We start from the raw sequence: 24,257 nt of genomic DNA on the forward strand, positions 1-24,257 counted from the left end.
TTATGGGATAAGTTTTTCTCAACGAGTTGATCATCTTTCATCTACCTATAACTGGCAAATTACACTGTTATTGGCATTGCGAAGTAAGTAAATCCAGGCTGAAAAGTTGCCATGTGAATGCGGCGGCAGTCAAGATTGCGTCACTTGAAGAGCCTAATTAACTTGGAGAGCCTGCATGCTTGCAGAAGAAATGTATTTTCTTCAAGTTCACAATTATCAGGCACTGAAATGTAGGCAAAACTTCAGTTGGGTCGTGGACGAAACAGTAAAGGGCTCTTGAGAGCCAAAAGCAAACACACGCTACTACATTAATTTGCATTAACTAATGCACGCTAATGCATTAACTATCTGAGAAACCGTATCATACTTCAAAAAAGAATTCGATAAGATGAAAACAACAATTAAAAATGATTTAAATTAGGTTCCACCAGCGATAGGTCTACCGAAATAAAACCAAGAATGATTTGTCATAAAAAGGAAAAACTCATTCAAAAACAAACTTTTATAATGGTACATCGTTTGTCAATTTGTGTCAATACAGACCAACATCCTTCTTTACTGCCAACTTTGGGTTTTCCCGGTCGGGTGCCCCGTGACTGTACGAGCTCATCTCATTGCTTTCTCTTTTTGAATTTCAGAACACAGATGTTCTTAAAATCGACGCGAAAAAGGATCATGATTATATAAAAATATACAAAACAGAATTTAAAGACAAATGCAACAAACAGTTCTTGCATGTGGTAAGTTGAATATCAGCTGTCTACATTGGACTTATGTACAATTACCGGTTCTCTGAGAGGCTGGCCTCTTTGAAGCATGACAAGAAAGCTGAACTCGAGGTTAAGGGTGTATTCCTGTTTAGCCACCCCATCCTCTTGTCTCTACATGGTTAGCCATTAACCTAGCTTCCCTAGTCATAAGGAAATTTCTTAATCTATGATTTAATTTTATCTAACAAATCTTCATTGCAGGTGGAAGACTCACGCTTCGTAAATGCCATGAAAATCATCCAAGGCCTCGTGGGACTAACACAGGACATGCAGATAGCTGAAAGCAGATTAAATGTCTTTGATGAGACTCCTCTCGTTAGGGACTATCGCCAAATTGAGTACGATTTGCGAGATCTTGTTGAAAGTGAAATGCGAAAAGTGGTAAGTTGTTGCAAATGGCATTCTGCTTTGCTTTCGATGATCTTGTAGGTCTATAAAGAAAATTCTCTCAATTCAAGCAAAGAGAATACACCGATATTCTGGCAATGATTGTAAAACTCATACCCAGCAAGGCAACTCCTTATAAGAACTATGCTCGCTTTTCCCAAATGAGAGGTTTTCCTTCAACCTCTAAATTTTTTCAAAATTATTGTTTTTTGCCAAGCACCATTAGAAGAAAAAGCAAGTGTTTTCTTCACAAAAATGCCTTTTTGTTTAAAAATTTTGGAGTGAGCTTCATTCTGATAACATTTCCTCTACAGGCATTCGAAATTTTGGACCATCAAAACTACCGTAACATCCCAGCGTATTCTGTCGGTGGCCTTTACGACGCAGACAAAACGAAGGCAGACACGAAGGATACTGCCCGCTCTCGCAACAGAGTAAAACTGGATCAAATCGAAGAGTGCCTCAAGCTTTTCATCATCAACGTGCTGAGCCAGAAGCTTGAACTTTGCACAAAGTAGAAGGTGTAAAAGACGTTTAAAATCCAAGAATGAGAAGTCTTGTTCTTGCGGTGTTATTTTGTGCATCCCTTTGAGGGAGGCATAAGATTAAAAGTAAGCCGATTAATGGCTATAGTTGCGTTAAAAACTTTCGTTCTAAATTAATTTTTGTTTAAATTTGATTCGTATTTATATTAGAAAAGTATTTATATTGCAAAATGTAATGATAATAAATTAAAACTTTTTTTGAAAATAGATTTATTTATTCAACTTATGACAAAATGTAATGTATACTTAATATTATGTAACTTGCGAAAATTTATATTAAAGTATGGTAAACTATTTATTTGAAAAGTTTTATTACAAGTTTTTAAACCAGTGTAATTCATCTTAAAGAAATATTTATTATTATTGTTAAGTTTCATCGAGAGAAAAATAAGAAACGAAACGAGCATTATTGGCCGATTTCTACACACCTTCGTTGTTCTGTTACCTGCAAGATACCGTTGTCTGAAGCAATATTACAGTTAGCAATATTACTGTTCTAAACAATAATTGCAGACCAAATAGAAGGCTTCGTGAATAAAACTAAAATGGAACAAAGAAGCGAGAATGATTTTGGATTTTTTCTCGCATCACATTTTGAAAAAAGATGGAAATGAATAGTTAACCTGTTTAATAATTGAAAAGAAATTAAAACAATTTCAGAGTTAAAGGAAAAAGAAATACTTTCTTTTTTAAAAGAACCAGTACGTTGAAGTTAAGGCTTGTGTTAATTTTCTCAAAAATTTAAGCTTGACTGTTCTTTATTTATCCTTAAAGGGAATCTGTCTCGTTGTGGATTGGTTAACGAGAACAATAGCTGGAACAATAGCCTAAACACGATTCCAGCGCTCCGCCATATTTTATACAATGCGATAATTTAAGGGGGACTGGAAACAATAAAAAATCCCTTTGTTCTTATAATCAATCATAAAATGCATATTACTGGATAAAAGTTAATAATTCAAAGAATATTATCGATTACATTGCACCAGTGCACCTAAATATGTACGGCATAAAAATGAAATCGGCAACCATGACAATTTAGAACTTTCAAGACCAGCGTGTTATTTTTCAAATGCTTCTTGTGAAAGCAATCTTATGAATCAAATTTACTGTCAAAATCGTAATAAATTTTTGGTTTGAATATTTCAAAAATTAATTTGTTGTTTGAATCATGCGATTTGACAAATTGGCTCATTCCAAAAGTTATATTTATGCACAGAAAAGACGAGTCTGTTGTGTTGTGATTGAGTTGCAAGCAGGGCTTTTTTAAAAAAAGTACCATACCGGAGATCGATTCTTTCTACATAGCCTGTAAGACCCCTTTTTGTTTAAGATAGATTGACTGGAAAGCGGAAAACGTTTGAAAAATCAAATACGTTAAAGTACGTATTTTCTTGGTCAAAAAAATTTCTCGGAAAAGACCAAGACATTTTGTAACATGACAAAACAACTGAATAAAGGCTGCTCATTTAGAGGGGTAGATATCACAACACCACTCAAATTTGTTAACGTAACAGCAGTTTGCCTATAAAATCTAACATAAATTTCTCTCTATGCTGTTGAGGGGGAGAGCAACGCTGCTAGAAATATGAGTCGAAAGTTTTATTATACCAGCGCCAAAAATTTTGTCAAGGTTTTTATGAAAATATTAATTTGCTCAGCCAAAAACATTCTAACGTTTTTAAAACATTTGAAATATAGATTATATGCAGTAGAAGCCTTATATTTCCATAAGAAGTCTGACTCTCCAGTTTAAAAGATTGAGGAGGCGGACATGTGCAAGTTACAAATTCATTACAAGTGCCTTTGTATCGATCTTTTTTGCATACAATAAGTTTTCACAAGAAGTCACTTACAAAAACTATTGTCCAGAATATGAATAAACTAAAACTTTCTTTTTCACTGGGGTTTTACCAAAATACATACTTTAGGCCCACTAAGAAATAGTACCATTATCCGAGCCCAGCTACACTATTGGCCCTGGAATACTGTAAAAGTAATTTCTCGATCTTTATAGGCAAACTAACATTAATTCATTCGTCTTGTTGTGCAGTCGGCATACCCCCAAGACAGTAGGATACATTGAAAACCAAACCAGTCATTGCAATGCGATGGAGGTGTGAACGCTGCAACATGGTGAATCTTATAATATAGCAGTGTTAATTATATGGAGTTGAATTACCTTATAAGTAAAGTCGAATGAAATATCAAACGTAGCTGATAATAAAAAATATGTTCATTGTAGGTCAACAATTTCTTAAATTTGCATATCTTGTCACACAAACAGAAGCTTGTGGAATGTCTCGAGTTAAGAAAATCGTTCAACTAATTCTGCTAGAGCCACTTCATTATAAAAAACCGTTTTCATATATTCTTCTTTGTTTTTAAATTAACCAGATGCGCTCTCATCTTGCTAGTAAAATTCATGAAATAATGTTTTTCCTTTTTTAACTGACTTAAAATATGGATTTATCCCTAATAATTCAGTTATGTTCCACTTCCTAAACTATCATGAAAGCAACCAGGGCCGTAAATCTGTCATGTGAATTAGGGGGGTCAGCAGAGCGAATGAATATAAAGTATGCAGTGGGTCATGGCACCACAAGGGATTTATGGTATGTGTTATGGAAACAGTTGAGGGGCAAATTACTTTAAAAACAAAAGTCAATATTTTTGGATTTCTCAAGACCTTCTGCTCTATAGAAGGTATTTACAGATATTCCTTAGTACATTGACTTTAGTGTATGATTGGATTGATAACATTTTTCAGAGACGGCCCCAAGAAATTGAACCTTGGGAGCTAAGAATCAAGTTTACTCTTGTAGGAGGACCCACCATGGTTGGGTCCGATGCGGAAGAAAATTTTTGAAATTTTACCTTCTAGAAAGGCTAAAAAAGCATCCCCCAGACTAAATTTAATAAAATACTAGAATTGCCCAGGATAGAAAGTTTGGCGTTTCTCAATAGAACACAGATTATTGTTTATTGGGTGAAATTTTGGAGGGGAAGAGTCATGCTTAAACTTTTGTGACAGACTTTGGGGAAATATGGGACACTGTTGTATTGATTGGTAGAAATTTACTTTCTGAACAGAAATGTGCGTCTTTCTTATTTTGACTGATTTCAGTAGGCCATGTTTACACATCAAAAATGAATATATTTTAATGATACAAAAAGTGATTTACTAAATAAAAGTAAATAATAGACAAATAATAGAAATGTACGTAAATAAGTTAGTAAATAGGTCAAATAAAATGACAGATTGCTCTCTTTTTATTTCATACTCTGTTTTCAAAAATAAAACGGTATAAAACAGTAGAAAACGGTAAAAAACGGTAGAAAACGGTAAGTTTTTATATTGTAAAAATTATAAAAACCACTCTGCTTACAAAAATAACCTTAGTGGCTGAGGTTTGTTGCAATAACACAGAAAACGTAGTTTGGTTCTAACCCGGCTACCAGGGATTTCTTTCTTCCAAGAAAAATGATGGTAATTTCTCCAAAAAATCGTTTTGCTCCAGATATTTGGGGGGGTCCAGTCCCCCCCGTCCCCCCCGGGATTTACGGCCCTGAAAGCAACCATTTGCCGAATGCATTACAATCTTGAAAAACACAGCAGTCAGCAAAAGCCCTTGAAACGATTTGAAATAGTTCAAATGGCGTTCACTTAACTTATTTGAGCAGATGAGTAAACATCGATGTGGTTTAAAGTATGATATGGACACAAAGAAAAGATGGCCAAAGGATTATTTTCAAGTAGATTATCTTGATATGTATAGATGATATACATATCAGGTAGATATGTATATCATCTAGCCATATATGATATAATTTTCATACTCTTGAACTCTGAATCCATCAAGCGTGATCAAGTATCCATTGGCGGTTTTATCTTTTTTATCGGTGAAGACGACATATTTGACGTACAGTTCCTCAACCTTTTAATGATTATAAGTAGCTCATTGTAATCATAACGCTCTACACTCGTTTAAGCCTGGTTTCCATATAGCCGTAAGGCTGCCTGCGACTACTTTCTGCCATCTTCCATCTTCCATCCCTACGGTATCGCCGGCAGATAATTCTTTATGGAAACACTTTCTCACGGTACCGCAGGCTGCTTTCTCACGGTAACGAGTTCAACTTTTCCCGGCTCTTACGGCATCCTCCCGGTACCGCCGGCAGACAAATTACAAATGCAAACGCCTTGCCTGCGGCTGCCTGCGGCATTATTTTGTTCAAACGGATCATGTGATGTGCAAGAACCAATTGAAACAGAGCTTTGTTGTTGAATTTTGCCTGCCAGTTTTTCCCGCTCAAACTTTACCTAGTTACCGGCATAGTTACCGATACCGCAGGCAATTGAAAACAGAACGTTTCCATTTGCCGGCGCTACTGTAAGGGTGGAAGATGGAAGATGGCAGAAAGCAGTCGCAGGCAGCCTTATGGCTATATGGAAACCAGGCTTTAACCATAACTTCTAAAAATCTACAACATCCCAGAATTAAGAGTTCTGTGTGTACCAGAAGGAATATTGATGTATTTGTGACCCGGTTCACTGCAAATCGATCGAATTGGAAGCAAAGAAATATATATACAAAACACAAAACTGCTTACGCGATACTCTTAACATTGTTTCTGTCTCTCACTAAAAACTCAAAAAGAGCGTCCTCTTCCCGGGGTAAGTCAGTTCTTGTAAATTGTAGGTTTCTTTATTAAATGGGGGCCTTCCCAAGGGTCCTCATATATTGTGGGACGATGCCGTAGATCGAGTCGTCAGATTTGTTAAACCGTGCCGTGACGTAACGGGACGATCCACGAGTATCTGGCGGTACGATCCCCGTATCACGGTACCATCTATTTGACCTCATTTTGTCCACGTGTGACTCCATAGAAATGCCTTTATTTGTTATCCTTTTCAGCATGTGTTCCTGAAATATTCTGAAGCATACTCAAATGCAATCATACTGCGATAAAGAATTATGGTCTTTTTCTTTCTGTGGCAATACACTCTCTCTATTATGCGTGTAATGGTATGACGTACTACAGTAGTTGTTGCTGTTGTTGTCATTTAATTTACACGTGAAGTATGCGTTAGAAATGAGATTTGAGTTGAAGTTGATTAGAGAAGACAGAATTAGAACGGATCGACTTTGCAACCTAAGTTAGAATTTATGGAATTATACAGTCCAGCGTATATAGCAATTTCGCACAATGCGTCATGTTTGCTAGCACATTTTGAGTGTCAGTTGAATGATTTGTACATAAAAGGAGGCAGGAGGCAGGTATCAACAGGGAAATATTTCATGTTCTACTTAAGTAAAAGTTATAACCTGGGAACGTCTGCATATCAATTTTCTTTTCTTAATGCAGGGGAAGAAGCTTTTATTCGGGTATAAGTTCACAATATACGTGCAGTTATATTTTTGGCAACACGGATTGTGGAAAAAAGCATTATCTCACAAGAAGACCTGTCGGGACAAAGAATTTGCTCAGTGACAAAAAACGTTGCAGTGACAGAAATGCTTCAGTAAAAAAATCTGAGTCCGCTCTACAACGTTGACTTCCCTTGAACTTTTTAACATACGACGAGACCACGCAGAACAGAAAGAGTCATCTTCATAACAGTTACAGCCTTCGAGACCTTGAGACAGTATTGTTAGAATACTACGTATATCTTAGAAATGACATCTTAGACATTATGATCTTGCTACAGGACTAACAGATTAAAAAAGAAAGTGACTTAGGTTTACATAGAGAAAGAAACCTTTTCCTTAACGTACTTCTCCTTGGAAGAGGCTTTTGTTTTGATACCATTCAGGGGCTCCGAAGCAAGTTTGATAGTCACACACACAAAGAGAGAGAGAGAGAGAGAGAGAGAGAGAGAGAGAGAGAGAGAGAGAGAGAGAGAGAGAGAGAGAGAGAGGGTGGGGGAGGGGGGGGGGGGGGGGGAGATCAAGGGCAAGCTGAGAATCAAAAGGAAAAGATTTTACTATAAAAGTTATTTGTAATCCAAAAAAGTAGAGGGATCGGAACCAAGAACCAATACGTACTAACAAGATTAGATAAAGAATGTTCATTATTTTATTTTGTTACTAACTTTCCTGCCGCTCACGGTGTTTGTTATTGCATTGATATTAATGAAGTTTCAGAATCAATTATGTGGAAATTTAAAAGATATTTGAAGTTAACCATGCCTATTCCAACATTTCTTACACATAATTTTTTATGATTCAGGTTATTCTGTTTAATATCTATTAAACCCAAAAAATGATATCAATTAAGAAAAATTAATGTCTTAAAGGTGAAATGAACGCTGCTTTTTTGCATTTGTGTTTTAATGTTGAGCAAAAATTACAATCAACGTAAAAAAGAAAGTTTAGAACGCACATATGTGGCACAAAGTATTAGATGGTATCATTTTCAATAAAGGATACGTTTTTAGATCAAGATTTTAGAAGGAGAATTTTCATTTTCCATCCACTAGTGACTAATAAGGAGAGCGTGTCAACAAGAGACGTTCTATGAAAAGAGAAACTTTACACCTCAGTGAAGGATTAGGAGAGTTATTTGATACCACTCTAACATTGACATAGGGTGTCAATAATACTACAAACAGAGAGATAGAGGGACACTGGCATTGGAATTTTACACCTCTTTTTTCTGAATGTGCTCCCTGTGTATTGCTTTTCTTAGAGTAAAGCAGCGCTCTTCGAAAGGGATTTACTTCAGCACAGCGTCCCCATTGACCAGCGACAAAAGCTTAAAGGAAAACGGTAGTTGAGGTAATCAGTATTTATGGAAATGGGAACAAACTTTCAGAGAGGAGTAAGACATTTAAATGGCGAAATATTCACCCAAGACTCAGAAGAAAAAGACACACAGATCTTACGCAGTGAACAAGAAAAGGCTTTGGGATTCCAAGTTGCAAGGCAAATTAAAGAAAGAGAAACATGGCTAAAACTGGTAAGTGCTCAAGGCTTGTGTTACAGTGAACTGAAATTTGAACACGAGCGTTTATTTTCTGCTCATCAATTGGTGCCATGGGCTAAGGCTCTATTTAAGAATACAGCATTTTTGTTACTAGATTAGGGGCAAAGATTGACAGTCTCAAGACTGGTTACAAATTGTTGCTTTTTGTACGAAACTTTGCTTACTTATATATTTTTTATGCAATCCTACAAAGTAAGCTTTTACTCTGGTTGTTTTGACGAATGGAGTGTGAAGTAAAGTGTTCAATTTTCCTATTTTTAGGCTATGATTACATTTAAAGGATTTAAACTCAATTTTCAAGACGACACTTCATTATTATAATTCATTCCGTTAATAATAATGATTATTATCATACATCGATATTTTGAGAAGTTTGCCTATTCAGCTAGGTGAACAGCTTCCATATTTTCGCGAATAAAAAGTTTTGCTAATAATCGGACAAAGTCAAACAGATTTGTTTTCAGAATTTTTCATTTTAACCATATTATCTCAAAAGTACCATGACATAGTACCTCCAAAAGTGAAAAATCAGCTTAATATGTAAAAAAGGCTTGGATATGGTCATATCAGCACAGGTCTTTTCTTATCAAAAGTTGTACTGTGTTTTTGGTGTAAAAGCTTATGTGTCGACAATTTGCTCACCGGTCATTTCTCCGCTTAACATAGCCGCTTTATTTGTTCGACATAGGAAAATAGTAAGTACTGTTGTGTATGCTTGACTTTCAAAGCTAGCTTGGTTTTAGTTTCATTGGGAGAAACTTGATATACAAAAAACGATTGGGTTTTCCTTTCAGTACGACTACGTTTGATTCTTGGAATCACGTTATTCATCGCATTTTCGACGACAGCTCCAATTGCAGCTAAGCCTGCGGTGTCAAGAGATAAATATGCAGCTATCTACGATTCACTTAAAAAGCCGTTGGGGGATATTCTAGAAGTCACAAGAAGTACCGCTATGTCTTTTGTAAGTTTCCTTTTACCAAATAGCAAGGATGGAAAGTAACTTAAACCAATCAGATTGTCTGTTTACATCTTCACAAGCCTGACAAGGTCTCTATTATCTTTAGCGCAATTTCATCGCGCAAGCATCTAACACAAGGTTTTATTTTCATAGCTCATATATATTCTTTGATTACAGTTGATGCTTAAGAAATTGAGGCCGTAGATTTTATAGATATATGTAAACTTGGAAAAGTAACAAAATTAGGCTGAATAAGTTGTAGTAGGAATTTATTTTAGTTTTGCCTTCTTCTTGATAAACTAGATTTTACAAATGCATTTATCTAAATGCTTATTGCTTTCTTTTCAGGCAAAGGAAAAGAAACTTGATAACGTTGGCTTAAGCGAGGGACTTTTAGAAATGTGCCAAAGTTACATTGGAGAGAACAATGTAAAAAGTAGCAAGGTTAGTTTTCAAGATATCATAAAACAATGTATTGTGTATGAGGTTAAAGCGTACTTTCAGTTAGACTAAAAATAAATTGCTGCCCGCAACCATTTTTCTTCCTTGGTTTATATCAATTGAAGCATCTTTATTTTTGACATGGACTGAAAAACGTCTGTAGCCACTAAGCGCTCTCTTGCTTAAAATCTTTTTAAAAAATAAGTAAGAATTCTAAAAATTTCAACTCGTAAAACTTTGCAGATTTGAAATTTCTTTCCACATCTTCTGCTATTCACTGAGATCAAATATAAAAACCTACAAAATTAAGGCGATAATCAATTCTGAGCACGGAGCTTAAAATATTTGATAAATCCTCTATTTAGATTTTTTCAGGCCCTTTCATCAATGGTTCCAAACCCAACCCCTCCTCGGCTTACCCAAGGACATGTTTTCAGTACTTTTTATTAGGTTATGACTCTATATAAAAATCATAACCTTTAGAAAACGTCCAAGTTTTTACTTGAAGAGTTGTGATTCGATATAGCCTTGAGAATACCGGGCTTGAAAAACACATTGTTGTGTCGGAGCTTCTTGGAGAGATAAATTTTCAATATGATATGAAACAAAACAAACTTTTTTCCAGCTTGTTCTACTCTCAAGATATTAATTACTTTGCTATATTTATGAGTTTTCAGTCTTTTTGGTGAACTTTTACCTTGTGTCAAATAGAAGTAAAATTTAGTTTTCTCTTTAAAATTTTTCAAGGAGCGTCAAAAGCGATTTGTCTACGTCATGAAGGTGTATCAAGAACTCGTTAAACAAGTGCAAAAGGTTCAGATCAGTGAAAGCAAGTTGAATGGAGGCAAATGCTCTGTATTGCTGAAGAAAATCAGACGGATCGAGTTTAAGCTGAGAGATTTTGTCGAGACTACGTTGAGGAATGCGGTATGTTGAAATCATATCATATGCATTTTCAAAACTTTTATCCCATAGATTTAGAGCTTGTGATTACGTGTAAGTAACACATAAAGATTCAAACTTTTAGGGAATTTTTTTCTTTGATTCACAATCCATTTTGATTAAAATAGTTTTGATTAAACATAAAAATTCAAGATTTTATAGATTTGTTCTCTTTGATTGACAAACCTTCTCGATTACATAGTTTTAATTAGCACATAAAAATTCAGACTTTTATGGATCTATATTCTTTGATTGACAAACCTTTTCGTTTACATAGTTGTTGCAGGATCACTAGCACCATACCGGCACTGAATATTATCATTGGTCATAACTGTAACCATAATTTCTAAATGCTTGATATCATTAGTTTTCTGTTCTGCTAACACATAATATAACTACGTTATGGGGCTTAAAACCTGATCAATAAGTCAGATGAATTGATGTTTGGAGCAGAATTGACAGCTAAAACGACCGTGTCAATTTTTACATCTCAAATTTTCTTACAGGCAACTGACATTATAGAGAACAGTGAAAGAAAGATGGTACCGTCGTATTCAGTTGGAAACGATCATTTGGCTGGAGTGGATAGCATGGCTTCTGATGTCAGCAAAAAGAATCTTGAAATTCTGAATGCTATCTTGCTGTGTACTGAAAATTTCTTGAAAAATGATGTAATGCAAGTTGCAGGGAACGATGCACTACTTACACTGGTAGCTTTTAATATGAAGGAGCTGAAATCTGATACAGATAGGTCAAAGGTTGGGGCAACAAAGAGCGAAGAACTTCCATCAACACAGGAGGAGGAGAGCCTTCACAAGAACAAATATGGTTTGACTCAAGAACCAAGCAATACCAAGCAGGGAGGCATCCCCAAAGAGAAGGAAAAGGCCCATGGAGAGGAAGAAGAACTCTACAGGAAGGAAGGGGGATCGTACAGAGATGAAGAAAGGAACCAAGAGAGAGAAGAGGGACTCCACGTGAAAAAAGTTAAGCTCTCTAAGGATATAGAGGAGTTTAATCAAAACAAGAGGAGAATCCACATTGGAGAAAAGGAAGGCCATAGAGAGGATGAAGAAGCCCATAGGCAGGAAAGTCACTCGTACAAAAGGGACGAAGAGGAACAGATTAAAGAAAAGGGAGTCCATACGGAAGAAGAAGAATCCTACAAGAATGAAGAAGAGTTTAACCAAAATAAAAGGGGAACCCACATAAGGGAGAAAGAGGGCCATAGAGAGGACGAAGAAGCACACAAACAGGAAGGTAAATCGTACACAAGGGACGAAGAGGGAAAAATTAAAGAAGAGGGAGTCCATATGAAAGAAGAGGAACTCTACAAGAATGAAGAAGAGCTGAATCAAAATAAAAGGGGAACCCACATACGGGAGAAAGAGGGCCATAGAGAGGACGAAGAAGCACACAAACAGGAAGGTAAATCATACACAAGGGACGAAGAGGGAAAAATTAAAGAAGAGGGAGTCCATATGAAAGAAGAGGAACTCTACAAGAATGAAGAAGAGCTGAATCAAAAAAAGGGAGAAATCCAAACGGACGAAAAGAGATCCAAAGGGAGGAAGAACATTCATATAGGCAAGAAAGAATATCACACAGAAATGAAGAAGGAGAACAAAGGAAAGAAGAAGGTATCTATGTAGAGGAAGAAAATCTCCAATAGAAAAAAACATCGAGAAATTTGAAGTTAATTTTAGATGGGAAGCATGCAGAGAAGGAAACTATTATAGAGAAGAAGCGTCTGCTACAGCGGATAAAATATATAGTTATATCTTTAATTAAAAGAAGACTCTTATTTAATACAAAACTATTTTGAGAAGAACTATGATAGCATAGTTAAGGGAAAAAACATACTGCTAAATCATGTAATATTTATTTACTTATTTTCAAAAAGTGCCCTGAGTCCTATGAAAATCATATGTTTTTCACTTACATTCTGGAACGATTTTGTCAATTTTTACCTGTGACTAGGAGTAATGTAAATGACTGGACAATAATTCATTCTCAAAGAGTAACGACATAATCAAGCCAATTCCTACAAAAAAAAACTGAGTTGGGAAGCTGCATGATGTTTTTGCAATTTTGTAAGAGCTTTGTACCTCACACGGAGGTAACAGATTACAAAAAATAATGTGTAGAAACAAATTAGATACATCATAGACAGAAAAGCAACCATTCTCAAAATTTATTTTAAAAAACCTATATCAATCACGGACAGCCACAAATGTTTTTATCTTATTTAGGAAAAGCTTTTGATGTATAGAACAGGACGGTTCTAATTTGCTATTCCGAGTTTCAATTTAGGGTAGCAACTTAGAATCATCCTGTTTAATACACCAAAACCATGTACTGCTTTGCCTATACGGCATCGAGCATTTTATGACAGACCAGTGAACAGTAATTTTCTTAGCTTGATAAAAGGAATGAAAATGCAGCGTTGAAAGCAAAACCTCATTTTGTTGCCTTGAGTAACTTGGGTATTTTGTTACTGAAAGGCATTTGCTGACTTTGATAACATGTTGCGAAGCAGGCTAGATGTACTTGTTTAATTTTGAAATTTTAGGCCGATTTAACTGTTTAAATTGGTAAGAGCAACGGGAATAATTAGCCATACTACTTACAACAGCTTTATCCTTGGATCTGTAAGACATCTAAGTAGACCTAAAATGCAATAGGTCTTTCATTATCTGCTAAACGTGACTCTTTGTCAGAATATAGGACAGTTTTCTCTGTCCTGTTGAGGGACTGCAGCCCTAAATTCAACATTTATCACAACATTTCAATTACAGGAACTTGAGCCAGTGCCATCGGAACGAAATTCATATTTGGGGGGGGGTGCCCATGGTATTGCTCCCCATTCAGTACCCTGTTGTTAAGAAAATAAGTTATGGTTTGTCAATGATTGGGGGCTCCAGCCCCCCAGCCCCCTCCCTCGCTTCCAATGGCCCTGTAAGCCAACCAAAGACTTAAGCATCACAGCTGGTTATTTGAAGGAGCTACAAACATCCAATGATTTAAAAATATGAGAGGAAAGACATCCAATATAGTTCTTTTTAGTTGCAATGTTAAAAGCAAGCCAACATTGAATTGCTTGTTACTAGCAGCAATCACTCTATGCGGTTGTTAATCAAAAACCAGTCAGCGATGGATGACTCTGTTTTGCATTGCATCTCGTCGATGTCTGTGTAAAACATAATTTTCGCATTAACTTCCCTCCTACCTTTACCTTTTTGTAAATTTCAAGGACTTTTATTAATCATAAACCAAGTAAGTTTAATTCAATTTATATATTTTCAATACACAAAAATTTTAAGTTATGCTGCATTTTTCTTTGTCAATTTTTGCTGTTGATTGTCTTAACTTGTTATTTTAACATTGATCTTTGAGTTGCTAACAGCTCAAACTGTTAAAACTTGGTTTGAAATAAGATTAAAGCCTACTCTTTGAATACAGCAAATTTTCACGACATGATTCCTGGTTGTCACAAAGACTACACCTTTCTCGAAGAGAAAATGTCAATTTGTAGAAAAGTCCTTGAAAATACTGTGAAAGTTCATTGCCAGTGGATCTTGCTGAGTATCTTTCTGTATTGTTTATAAGACATGACATGACATTCTCGTTAGCTCCCGACTAGCTCCCAATTCGTCCACTCTAGACTTTTTGGGCTGGTGACCCTCGTGGTGACTTGACCTTCTCGCGCCTACAAAGAAAAAACACTTTGAAAAGGAATATTTTTTCTTAGATGTGATATTGCAAGTTGAAATTAGTCAATTTCCTAGGTTTGTAAGGAAAAGCAAAGATATGTCAGTAAAAAAGATATAGAACTGTTTACGGGCGTAGCATTAAATGTTCAAATAAAAAGTAAATAATAATTAGCATTAAATGTAACATGTTTAGAAAAAAATCAGTCAGAGTTTGTACTCTAGTTTTGGAAAAAGCAAGAAATGACCGTTCAAATAATTCCATTCAGAAGAAAAGAAGGTCTATAATTGCCAAACAATGCTTTAGAAACCTTGGAAAAAGGGTCGATTTTTTAAAGACAGTGAAAAAGTGAAGGCGAGCCAGAGAGCCAGAGCCAAGAACAATGTAATAGCCTCTTTACGGTCTCGAGACTAAAGGCCCATGTGGGAAACGGAGCGGTCAGCGGCTGTTCTTTGCGAAGGCGCCATTTTGTTTTTGAGTCCAGCCAAGGTTTCAACTGGAGCAGTAAGGAACCGCCATTCTGACTTTCGGCTGACAATCAAAGGCAAATTGATCGGTATTTTATTTAGAGATTTGTAGAAATGGAATCTCAAGCGAAGATACCAAAGCTGGATGTTAAACCTGAACCAAATGCTGAAGATGAGAAGGCAGCAAGTGAAACGGTTCCAGAAGCCCAACAGGATATTATTGAAGAAATCGATAGGGTACAGAATGAAATTGATTCGCTAAATGAAGAGGCATCAGAGGAAATTCTTAAGGTAGAGCAGAAGTATAATAATTTGCGGCAACCGCATTTTACGAAGCGGGCAGATCTCATAAAGAAGATACCCAACTTCTGGGTGACTGTGGTATCCTTTCAAAAAGCCTCAATGGGAAACATGTTATATCATATTCAGATAATTATGATAGGCATATATTCCGTTTATTTTCAAGAGACAGAAATCAATGGCAATGAAATAGATTTTTGATTCATTGAGATTGTGTTTTATCTGTAACAATGCATTGGCTTCTTTTGTTCTCTGAAACTGCAACCTAACTTAGTCATTGGATAGAAGTGTAACTAGGGATGCTCGTAGCTGTAGGGATGGCAGTCATTAAGGTTATGGACTATAGATTTAAGGGTATAGGGCATGGTATGAGTCCCTGCCATTATAAAACTTTCACTTAAGGTGAGGAGATAGGCCAGCCCTCTGTAATGCCAGGCAAAGCAATGATAAGGTACCTGCCTTGTGAATCCTAAGCCTTGAATTGCAGAAAGCTGGCAATTTTATGATTTACGTGTAAGCTTTCCTTAATCTTTGAAAGTTTGTGAATCATCCACAAATTTCCGCCCTTCTTGATGAAGAAGACGAAGAAGCTTTACACTACTTAGCATCATTAGAAGTGGAGGAATTTGAGGATATCAAATCTGGGTACAGGATAAAGTTTGTAAGTAGCCTTTTTAGATAGTTGTTAAAAACACCGTCTTCCATGAATGTGCACATTAAATTTATGTAGATACAAACACAACAGAGTTTTATTTTGCACCACACTCCTGAGCCCTGGGTAATTGTTTTTATTTTTTGCCAGGGGTGGAAAAAATATTTTACTTTCTGGGACCATAAAAAATGTTGAAAAAATTTCTGCACTACATATATAAAAAAATGTGACAAAGTAGAACATGGAAACTCTTATTCCAACCGGATTTATCAATGTAGTAACCAGTTAATTAGCTAGTCCGTGATCAAGTTGAATTATAAAATTCACTAACAATCTTTTGGTGGTACAAAACTTGTAAATGGCTTTGAAAAAAGCAAACATTTAGTAAACTAAAGCTTTTCGTCTGACACTCTTCAGAGTTTAAAACGTCAGAACATAGATCGAAAACTCTACGCTAAGAAATATATATACCCAGTTGAGGAAATATATATACCCAATTTGGTCCTCAAAAGTGCCCGGCCTATCTAAAACTACCCTGGATCAGTAACAGCTCCCTACGTTTTGAAAGCCAAATAAAACAGGCCATAACAAATTGTTTCTTCGCAGTTAACCCACGTGTTGTTTACAGTACAAAAAAGCCCTTCCGTCCATTCAAAAAGACTGCGTTCTTGCCACACAAAAAAAGTTCTGTTGTTTATGAATTTACGTGCCAGTGTGATTCTGGCTATGTAGGACGCACCACCCAAAGATTGGAGGATAGGATAAAACAACACGTTCCATCTAATATTAGAAACAAAACACATCCCCAAAGAGAACAGCCACCTCGGTCTTGCAAATCCAAAATTACTACTAAAACCTGCGATTCTGCTATCGGGCAGCATTTGCTAGAAAACCCAGATTGTGCAAAAAACTATAATGGCGACATGTTTCGGATTATTGGGAAAGCCCGATCGTCGTTCCACCTAGCAGTTTTAGAATCTATCTACATAAGCACAAAAAAACCGCTACTGTGTAGACAAAAGGAGTTCGTTTTCACCTTAGGACTCCACTGGTAACATTCTAATAGGCAAGCGGCACTGATTGGTCAACCTTTACAGTCATGTGCTCGTGTTTCTGATTGGCCTATTTCGATCCACAACTGGGTATAGATATTTCTTAGCGTAGAGTTTTCGATCTATGTTCTGACGTTTTAAACTCTGAAGAGTGTCAGACGAAAAGCTTTAGTTTACTAAATGTTTGCTTTTTTCAAAGCCATTTAAAATTCACTAAAGAGGATAAAACAAAGTTTTGTAATGTTCTAATTTTTAAAATGATGGAAAGGTTCTAAGGCACTTTTTCAAACTGTTTGTGCTCTACTCCATGCAAATTTGCTAATTTCATTGAGCCTGTTGCAATGAGAGAGGTTGGGGCCATTCACTGCAATGGAAAACACTTCATTTATATTTTCTTCTCCCATATTTCTGGTACCATCAAAATGATACTCATACATAGAAACTATTGACTCCAGAACTGACTCACGTGACTTCTTGACACAGGCTAAAACAATAGCCTGCATTACCATCTCTATGCCCACAAATAAAGTATTTGCATAGTTGAAAAACTTTTGAATGAGCTCCTTAGAATCTACAGTTTTGAGCTGTGCCAATGTGTAGCTTGATGTTGACTGTTGAAGTCTTTTAAAAAATTCTCTGTAGTCTTTGAGGGCTTTCTCTGGCACAGAAGAAAGGGTCCTCACAGATATTGCCAAAACTACTTCCCTGAACTTGGGGAATTCTGTTTCAGCAATCTTTATACTTCCTACATCTGGCTGGTGTAACTTAACAGCAAGTGCAGGCTGGTCAAGAATCACTTTGTGTTATGAACCATATCATTTGATGCTTGATCATACACATCAGATTTCAAACCACTGTATTTCATCTTCACGGTCAGAGACTGACTTTGTGTTTCATTTTGCAGGCCAGCAGCTTGAATCCCACACTGGGAGACAATAGGTAGTCCCCTGATTTCATTTTTTATTTTCAAGCCTTTCTTGTCTTCTTGGTTTAATGGCCACAGGCACCTCTGCTTCTTTGATTCTGGTGCCAGTGAGTTACATTTGCTGTGGTCATCTAAGCACTCCTCCATTTTAAGAAGAAAATCGACAGCTTCCATAAAGAGCTCCAATCTTTCATGTAGCAATAGTTGAACCATTTGAGCAACTTTCACTATCAAGCCAAATTGCCCATATGCATCTGCTAGGCCAGACAGTGTGAGCAGGAAACAGGTGTTTAATTTCTTCCCTTTAAGCTCTCTTGCCTTGTCTGCCTTTCCCCTCACTCTTGAATTTGCAGGTTCTGTCCCTGATCTGTTCTTCACCCCATCTAAGATTTGTTCCTCCAAGCAGGTTATTATTGCTGGGAACTCATGATGTATGTTTTTATATACCTGCCTTCTGCTGTTGGCAAATCAATACACAGTATTGAATACTGGATCAAAACACTATCAAGTCCTGTCTCAGATCCTGAGATAGTGAGTGCTCCATTTGAGTTTCTTCCTTGTTACTTTTCAGTCTTTCCTGGAGTGTCTAGCACTTTCCTGACTATTCTTGCAGATCCCAGTAAACATGCTTTCTGGATGATTTCAAGTCCAATTCTGTAATCAAGTTTTTCCAGTTCCCTCTGGAGCCTTCCTATCACTGAGCCTAATGCACCAATTATAACTGGCATTATAACGACTTTCTTCACTTCCCCTCTCCAAACTTTTAGAATTTGGTATTTAAGATCTGTGTAGGCATCAACTTTTTTCTTTTCCTTCTTCTGTATTCTCGTATCCAATGGACACACAATGTCTATTACATAGCACAGTTTTTTTTGTCAATGACAGTTATGTCAGGCCTGTTGTGCTCAATTTTCTGTTTTGTTTGGATGCTGAAGTCCCAAAGAATTTTCACTTTATCATTGTGCTTATTATTATTATTATTATTATTATTCGAAAAAATCTGCTGAAATGGAACCTTAGTCAAACATCTGACTGTGAATTCTGTCTTCTTCCAGAAACACTTCTACACGTTGTTGCTGGATGCAAAGTGTACCTTGACCAAGGACGCTATACTTGGCGTCATAATTCTGCATTAAACTTTCTAGCCACTTCCTTCCAAGCAATAAATGGGTCTTCTCTCTACGCAGACTTACCAGGCTTTCTTTCCCCTTCTATCATAACTGGAGATCAACTACGCCCTGACTTACTTCTCAAAACTAAGGAAAACTGTCTGTACGTTTTAGAGCTAACCATAGGCTTTGAAACAAATCTCAACTGCAATGCTGTCAGAAAGTCAGGGAAATATGCCACCCTCGTATCTGACTTAAAACGTCAGTTTAAGTCAGTCTCGTTTGTCAATCTTTCCATTAGTTCACTTGGTATTTTTGGCGACTCCTGCAGCTCATTCATCGACATGTGTGACTCTTTGTCCATTGATCATCAACAGAAACGCTACCTCATCTCCAAACTTACAAGCATCTCCATTCGCACCACATACTTATATATTCTGCTGTAGAAACAAAACTTGGACTAATCCAGAGCTACACCCCCTTTTAACAATTTTTTTTTTTTTTTTTTCTCATTACTACGATGTAATAGTTTTTATTTTGTAAACACAGGCTAGCCAGTTACAAATTACCTTGTAATAGTGAGATTTGTAATTGTAGTTTTAACAGGAATTCAAAATGAAAAGTTTCCATTATTATTATAATATAGCGATCTTATCAAAGAACTGAGCCCTGCCTATAAACATGTTACCTTTGTTAACCTTTCTATGAGTGCCCTTGGCATTCTGGGAACCTCATCTACCTCTCTCTCTGACATGCTACACCAACTTAATTTTGACTCAAATCAAACTAAATCCATCTTGATGAAACTCATGAACATTTCTATCCGCTGCACCTACTATATCTTCTGTCGTCGAAACAAACCATGGCTAAGCCCCGAACTAATTGACTTTTAAATATTGTAATGCAGATAAGCCAATTATATGATGCCTGTCCTGTAAAAGCGAGTCGTATAATTGTAAATTTAAAATGTATTCAATGAAAATGAGATGTTTAAAAAATTATTACTATTGTTATTATTATTATTATTATTATTATTGTTATTATTATTATTACATTGCCATCCGTACTACGTACTACATATTTTGTTGCAAAAATAAACCATGGACAAATCCAGAATTACATCTGTTTTAATTTTGGTTGTTTTATTTTTCTCAGTTTTTCCTTTTACCTTACGATTGTTATAGTTTTTTTCTTGTAAAACCAGGCTAGCCAATTGCAAATTACCTTGTAATAGTGAGATTTGTAATTGTATATTTAAGTTGAATTGAAAATGAAATGTTTCCATTATTATTATCATCATCATTATTAGCATTATTATTATTATTATTATTATCATTATTATTTTTATAGCTTAAGGTTTGCTTACCATTCATTGCTTGTGTACAATAAACCATGCTTTATGCAACTAGTTGACTATTGTTTAAACAAGTGCTAGTCAAGATTTATTTGCTCCTAAGGCAAATTAAGGAGGGCATTAAATGTTGAGGACACAGTATGGAGGGCATCAATTTTTCAGTAAATTGATTATGTTTCTGTCCTCTGTGAATTAATTCTGTTTCTGTCCATTAGCACTTTTCAGAAAATCCTTACTTCACAAATGCCGCTTTATGTAAAGAGTTTATGCTGAGTGAAAGTGGAGAGCAGTCATGCAAAGCAACAAACATTGATTGGAAGCCCAATATGGTATGTGCCAAGTCATTTTATTTCAGCATGGCTTTGATACCTTCTGTCAAATTAATCCAGTACATTTGTGACAATAGATTCACCCCTTTTTTACAATTCAACATCACTTGAATGCTTGTTAAAATAAACCCTCTGCAGTTCTGTTTGTTTTGATGCAATGTACTTATGTGGGTGTGCAAAAAGAAATGTTGTTAATAAGAAAACGTTAGCAATAATTAGCCAAATGATGCTAGTTTATTTTTAGCTGATGTAATGTTGAAAAGCCTTGAAGACCAGAGTTAAAAACTGTATATTATCCTTTAACTCAGGCACTAATATCCTTATTAACTTAAGCTTTAGATGTAAACAACAGAAAATAATTATCAATTAAACATCATAGTCATCTTTTATTGCTCTTACCACTGTGTAGGATCTTACAAACAAAGGCAATAAGATAGCTGCAGATGTTGGTCAGAAGCGACACCTAGAGGAGCCTGAGAGCTTTTTTGCATGGTTTAATGATCACTTAGAAGGACAAGCAGATGAAGTAGGGGAGCTAATCAAGGATGATATATGGCCTAACCCATTACAATATTATTTGGTAAGGTTCTCATTATTTAAGAACTGTAAACATCATTTGTAAGCTTCTTTCGAGTAAGGCTAGGAGTTAAATTCTAAAAGAAGCTTGTTGAAGTCAAGTTTTTAGGGCATGGCTATGATAGTTTAGAAAAGACAAATTACATACATACATGCATACATAATTTTAATTTGATATGCAGGTTTTGCTAATTAGCAGCATGTAGACCTGCTTACATACATACAATGATTAAATCATGAAAACGCTCACACATATTCAGCAACAACTTCAATATCATTTTTTCCAAGCTTTACAGTGTTTAGCGGTCCTATGAAGATTTTGTTTGTTATAATAATAATTTCAGATTTTTTGGAATGTATTGTCATACTATTATTGCTACACCTTGCTGCTATTTCATTTACTGTCTGTTGTAATGTTTGCATCACTTCATCAATTGATGATCCAATGTAAACATATTCAGTGTCATCTGCATACATGTTTAGTATCCCTCTAGAAGGAATTTAGGTAGGTCATTTACTTGGACGGCAAAAAACCTTGGACCAAGCAAGGACCCCAGGGGTACACCAAGTTTTCCTTCTGCCATGTCCGATCTTTGATCTCCTACAACTACATGTTGCAGTCCTTTTCGTGAGCAAAATTACGCGTGTGTGGCAAATCGCACATGTAAACAAATTTGCGCGTGCGATCGCACTTGTAAGAAAATTTGAAGTACAAACCTGATAAAATTGGTAAAAGGAGCAAGAAGGAAAAAGCCACTCGAATACGTGCAAGAGCAAAACTCAATTAATCAATACATAACAGATGTTGTTGCCCTTAGCAGCCATCTTTTAAAAGTCGTCGTCACTCTCCAAAGTTACAAGAGCAAGTAAAAATTGTTTCCAACAGCTACTTGCTTTCAGGGCCTAATTACGTTTTGACAGGAAATCAGTTATTACACTTAACATGCTAATGGCGACTTAGCTGAAAGACGAGACGCTAAGTTGAATGGAGCACTCAGTCAAAAGCCAAACATCACTTCCGAAAATTGGAAAAATCATTTTGTGGTCAAAAGTGCGAATCAAGTAACATAGGAAAGGATAAACAATCATGAGACCATGGGAAATTGATGTTAAAGGGCCTCTCCAGCAAAAAAAATTTTTTTTAATGACTTAATAGCTAGCATCTGGTGCGTGTATTATGATATTGTTTTTGAAAAATTCCAGTTAGTTTAGAAGTTGTAAGGCTTTAAAGTTGCACCTTTCCGAGAAAAAAAACGACAAAAGCCGAATCAGTTTGGTGACATTCTGACGTCACAATGTGCGGCTCTCGTTCGCCATGAATTCGTATATCTTCCACCGAAGCGTGAAGGACTCATGGTCACGCGTTGATAACTGCATCCAGTTCCAGGTCCTGTTCCAGCTCTTCCCTCGCGTATAATTAATCGAAATTGTCACTTCAGTTGTTCTCAAGAAACGATTAACAACTAAAGGCTTCAGAATTGGTGTCTGAAATGCTCAAACTAAAACCTGTTGGAACAGAACTGAGAGTACCATCACTTGCAGTGTTCAATTTGCGAATCGCCGTCGTTCGATTCGGTTTGAGGCGAGACTATCCGAAATACACTGTGACGTCAAAATTGCGTCACAGTGTCACCAAACCAAAAATTTTTGTCGGTTAATTCAATTAAATTATCGAAATGCAAGAGCTTATATCTCACAAACTGTAAAAAAATATCGAAAAACAAATAACGAATTCGTGATCAGCAGGCTCAACTTCTTTATAAAAATTGCCAATAAAATGCAAGTGCAAAATTTGGCTGGAGAGGCCCTTTAACAGAAAACTGCAAAAACACCTGTTTGCGCGTGTGGTCAAAAGCACGCGCAATTTAACTTGCGCGTGTGCAGGCGTGTGCGGGTGCGATCGCACGCGCTAAACGAAAAGGACTGATGTTGTTTACTCTGTTCTAGATAGTTTTCCAAGATGTTGTAAAGACCACCAGCTATGCCGATTTGTTTCAGTTTTTCTTTAAGTATTTTATGATTTATCGAGTCAAATGATTTTTTGAAGTCAATGAGTAAAACCCCGATGATTTTTCCTGAGTCAAGGGCATGTTTGCAAGTTTCTGTTAGATGTAATAACAGAAGTTCTGTGGACCAACTTTATTTATTTGTTTGACCACTGGTTTGGACTTGCTATTGCAGATACCATGTAGCGTTTATCAAACGACTCACAAATAATGGCTTCTTAAACTTTGTTTGGAATTCCTAAGATAGAGATAGGTCTATAGTTCCCCCTTTCTAAAGTTTCTCCACTTTTGAAAATACAGCTGGAAAATTTGATTGTTCTTTGCACCTTTTCATGACTTCAAATAATCCTTTAGTTGCAAAATCTCCAAATAGTTTCAGATCTGTTGAGGATATGTTATCATGGCCACCAGATTTATTTGATTTTACTTTCCTGTCTTTAATAATAATGATAATAATAATAATTATAATAATTATAATAATGATAATAATAATAAAAATAATAATAATAATAATAATAATAATAATAGAAATAATAATAATAATAATAAAAATAATATCATATTTATACAGGTTAACTTTGGTCAGCAACAACATGCTGTTATCAATAAAGGACCTGTATAAAATATACATGGATTACCGAAATAAAAAGTATGTACATGATGAAAATGAAATCTTAAAGTTAAATTTTTACAAAAATTCTTAAATCTTAGAATTAAAGTTTTACACTTCATTTTGTCTG

General features: G+C 35.9%; 3 protein-coding genes across 3 annotated transcripts in view; all 3 read left to right on the top strand.

Annotated features, from left to right (window-relative positions):
- The first annotated feature begins 642 nt into the window (after positions 1-642).
- On the top strand, positions 643-2,458 carry LOC135693352 (uncharacterized). Its single transcript, XM_089111558.1, has 3 exons — positions 643-740; positions 972-1,151; positions 1,472-2,458. Exons 2-3 carry the CDS (start codon positions 999-1,001, stop codon positions 1,673-1,675), a joined length of 357 nt encoding a protein of 118 aa, XP_088967684.1. The 5' UTR covers positions 643-740; positions 972-998; the 3' UTR covers positions 1,676-2,458.
- Positions 2,459-8,209: 5,751 nt separating this feature from the next.
- Positions 8,210-15,055, top strand: LOC135693257 (uncharacterized). The gene is made up of 5 exons (XM_065211683.2): positions 8,210-8,665; positions 9,487-9,656; positions 10,002-10,097; positions 10,842-11,021; positions 11,543-15,055. The coding sequence occupies exons 1-5, from the start codon at positions 8,653-8,655 to the stop codon at positions 12,686-12,688; spliced, it is 1,605 nt and encodes a 534-aa protein (XP_065067755.2). The 5' UTR covers positions 8,210-8,652; the 3' UTR covers positions 12,689-15,055.
- A 121-nt stretch (positions 15,056-15,176) lies between these two features.
- The window catches only part of LOC135693260 (protein SET), a 28,259-nt gene continuing 19,178 nt past the window's right edge, over positions 15,177-24,257 (top strand). Inside the window, exons 1-4 of the mRNA XM_089111152.1 lie at positions 15,177-15,595; positions 16,053-16,175; positions 20,822-20,935; positions 21,345-21,515. Of these exons, the coding sequence (XP_088967278.1) occupies positions 15,329-15,595; positions 16,053-16,175; positions 20,822-20,935; positions 21,345-21,515 (675 nt within the window). The 5' untranslated portion in view covers positions 15,177-15,328. The remainder of the gene's footprint in view (positions 15,596-16,052; positions 16,176-20,821; positions 20,936-21,344; positions 21,516-24,257) is intronic.

The sequence above is a fragment of the Rhopilema esculentum genome, chromosome 11 (genome assembly GCF_057945365.1).
Source record: "Rhopilema esculentum isolate cy_ngs chromosome 11, ASM5794536v1, whole genome shotgun sequence".
NCBI lineage: Eukaryota > Metazoa > Cnidaria > Scyphozoa > Rhizostomeae > Rhizostomatidae > Rhopilema > Rhopilema esculentum.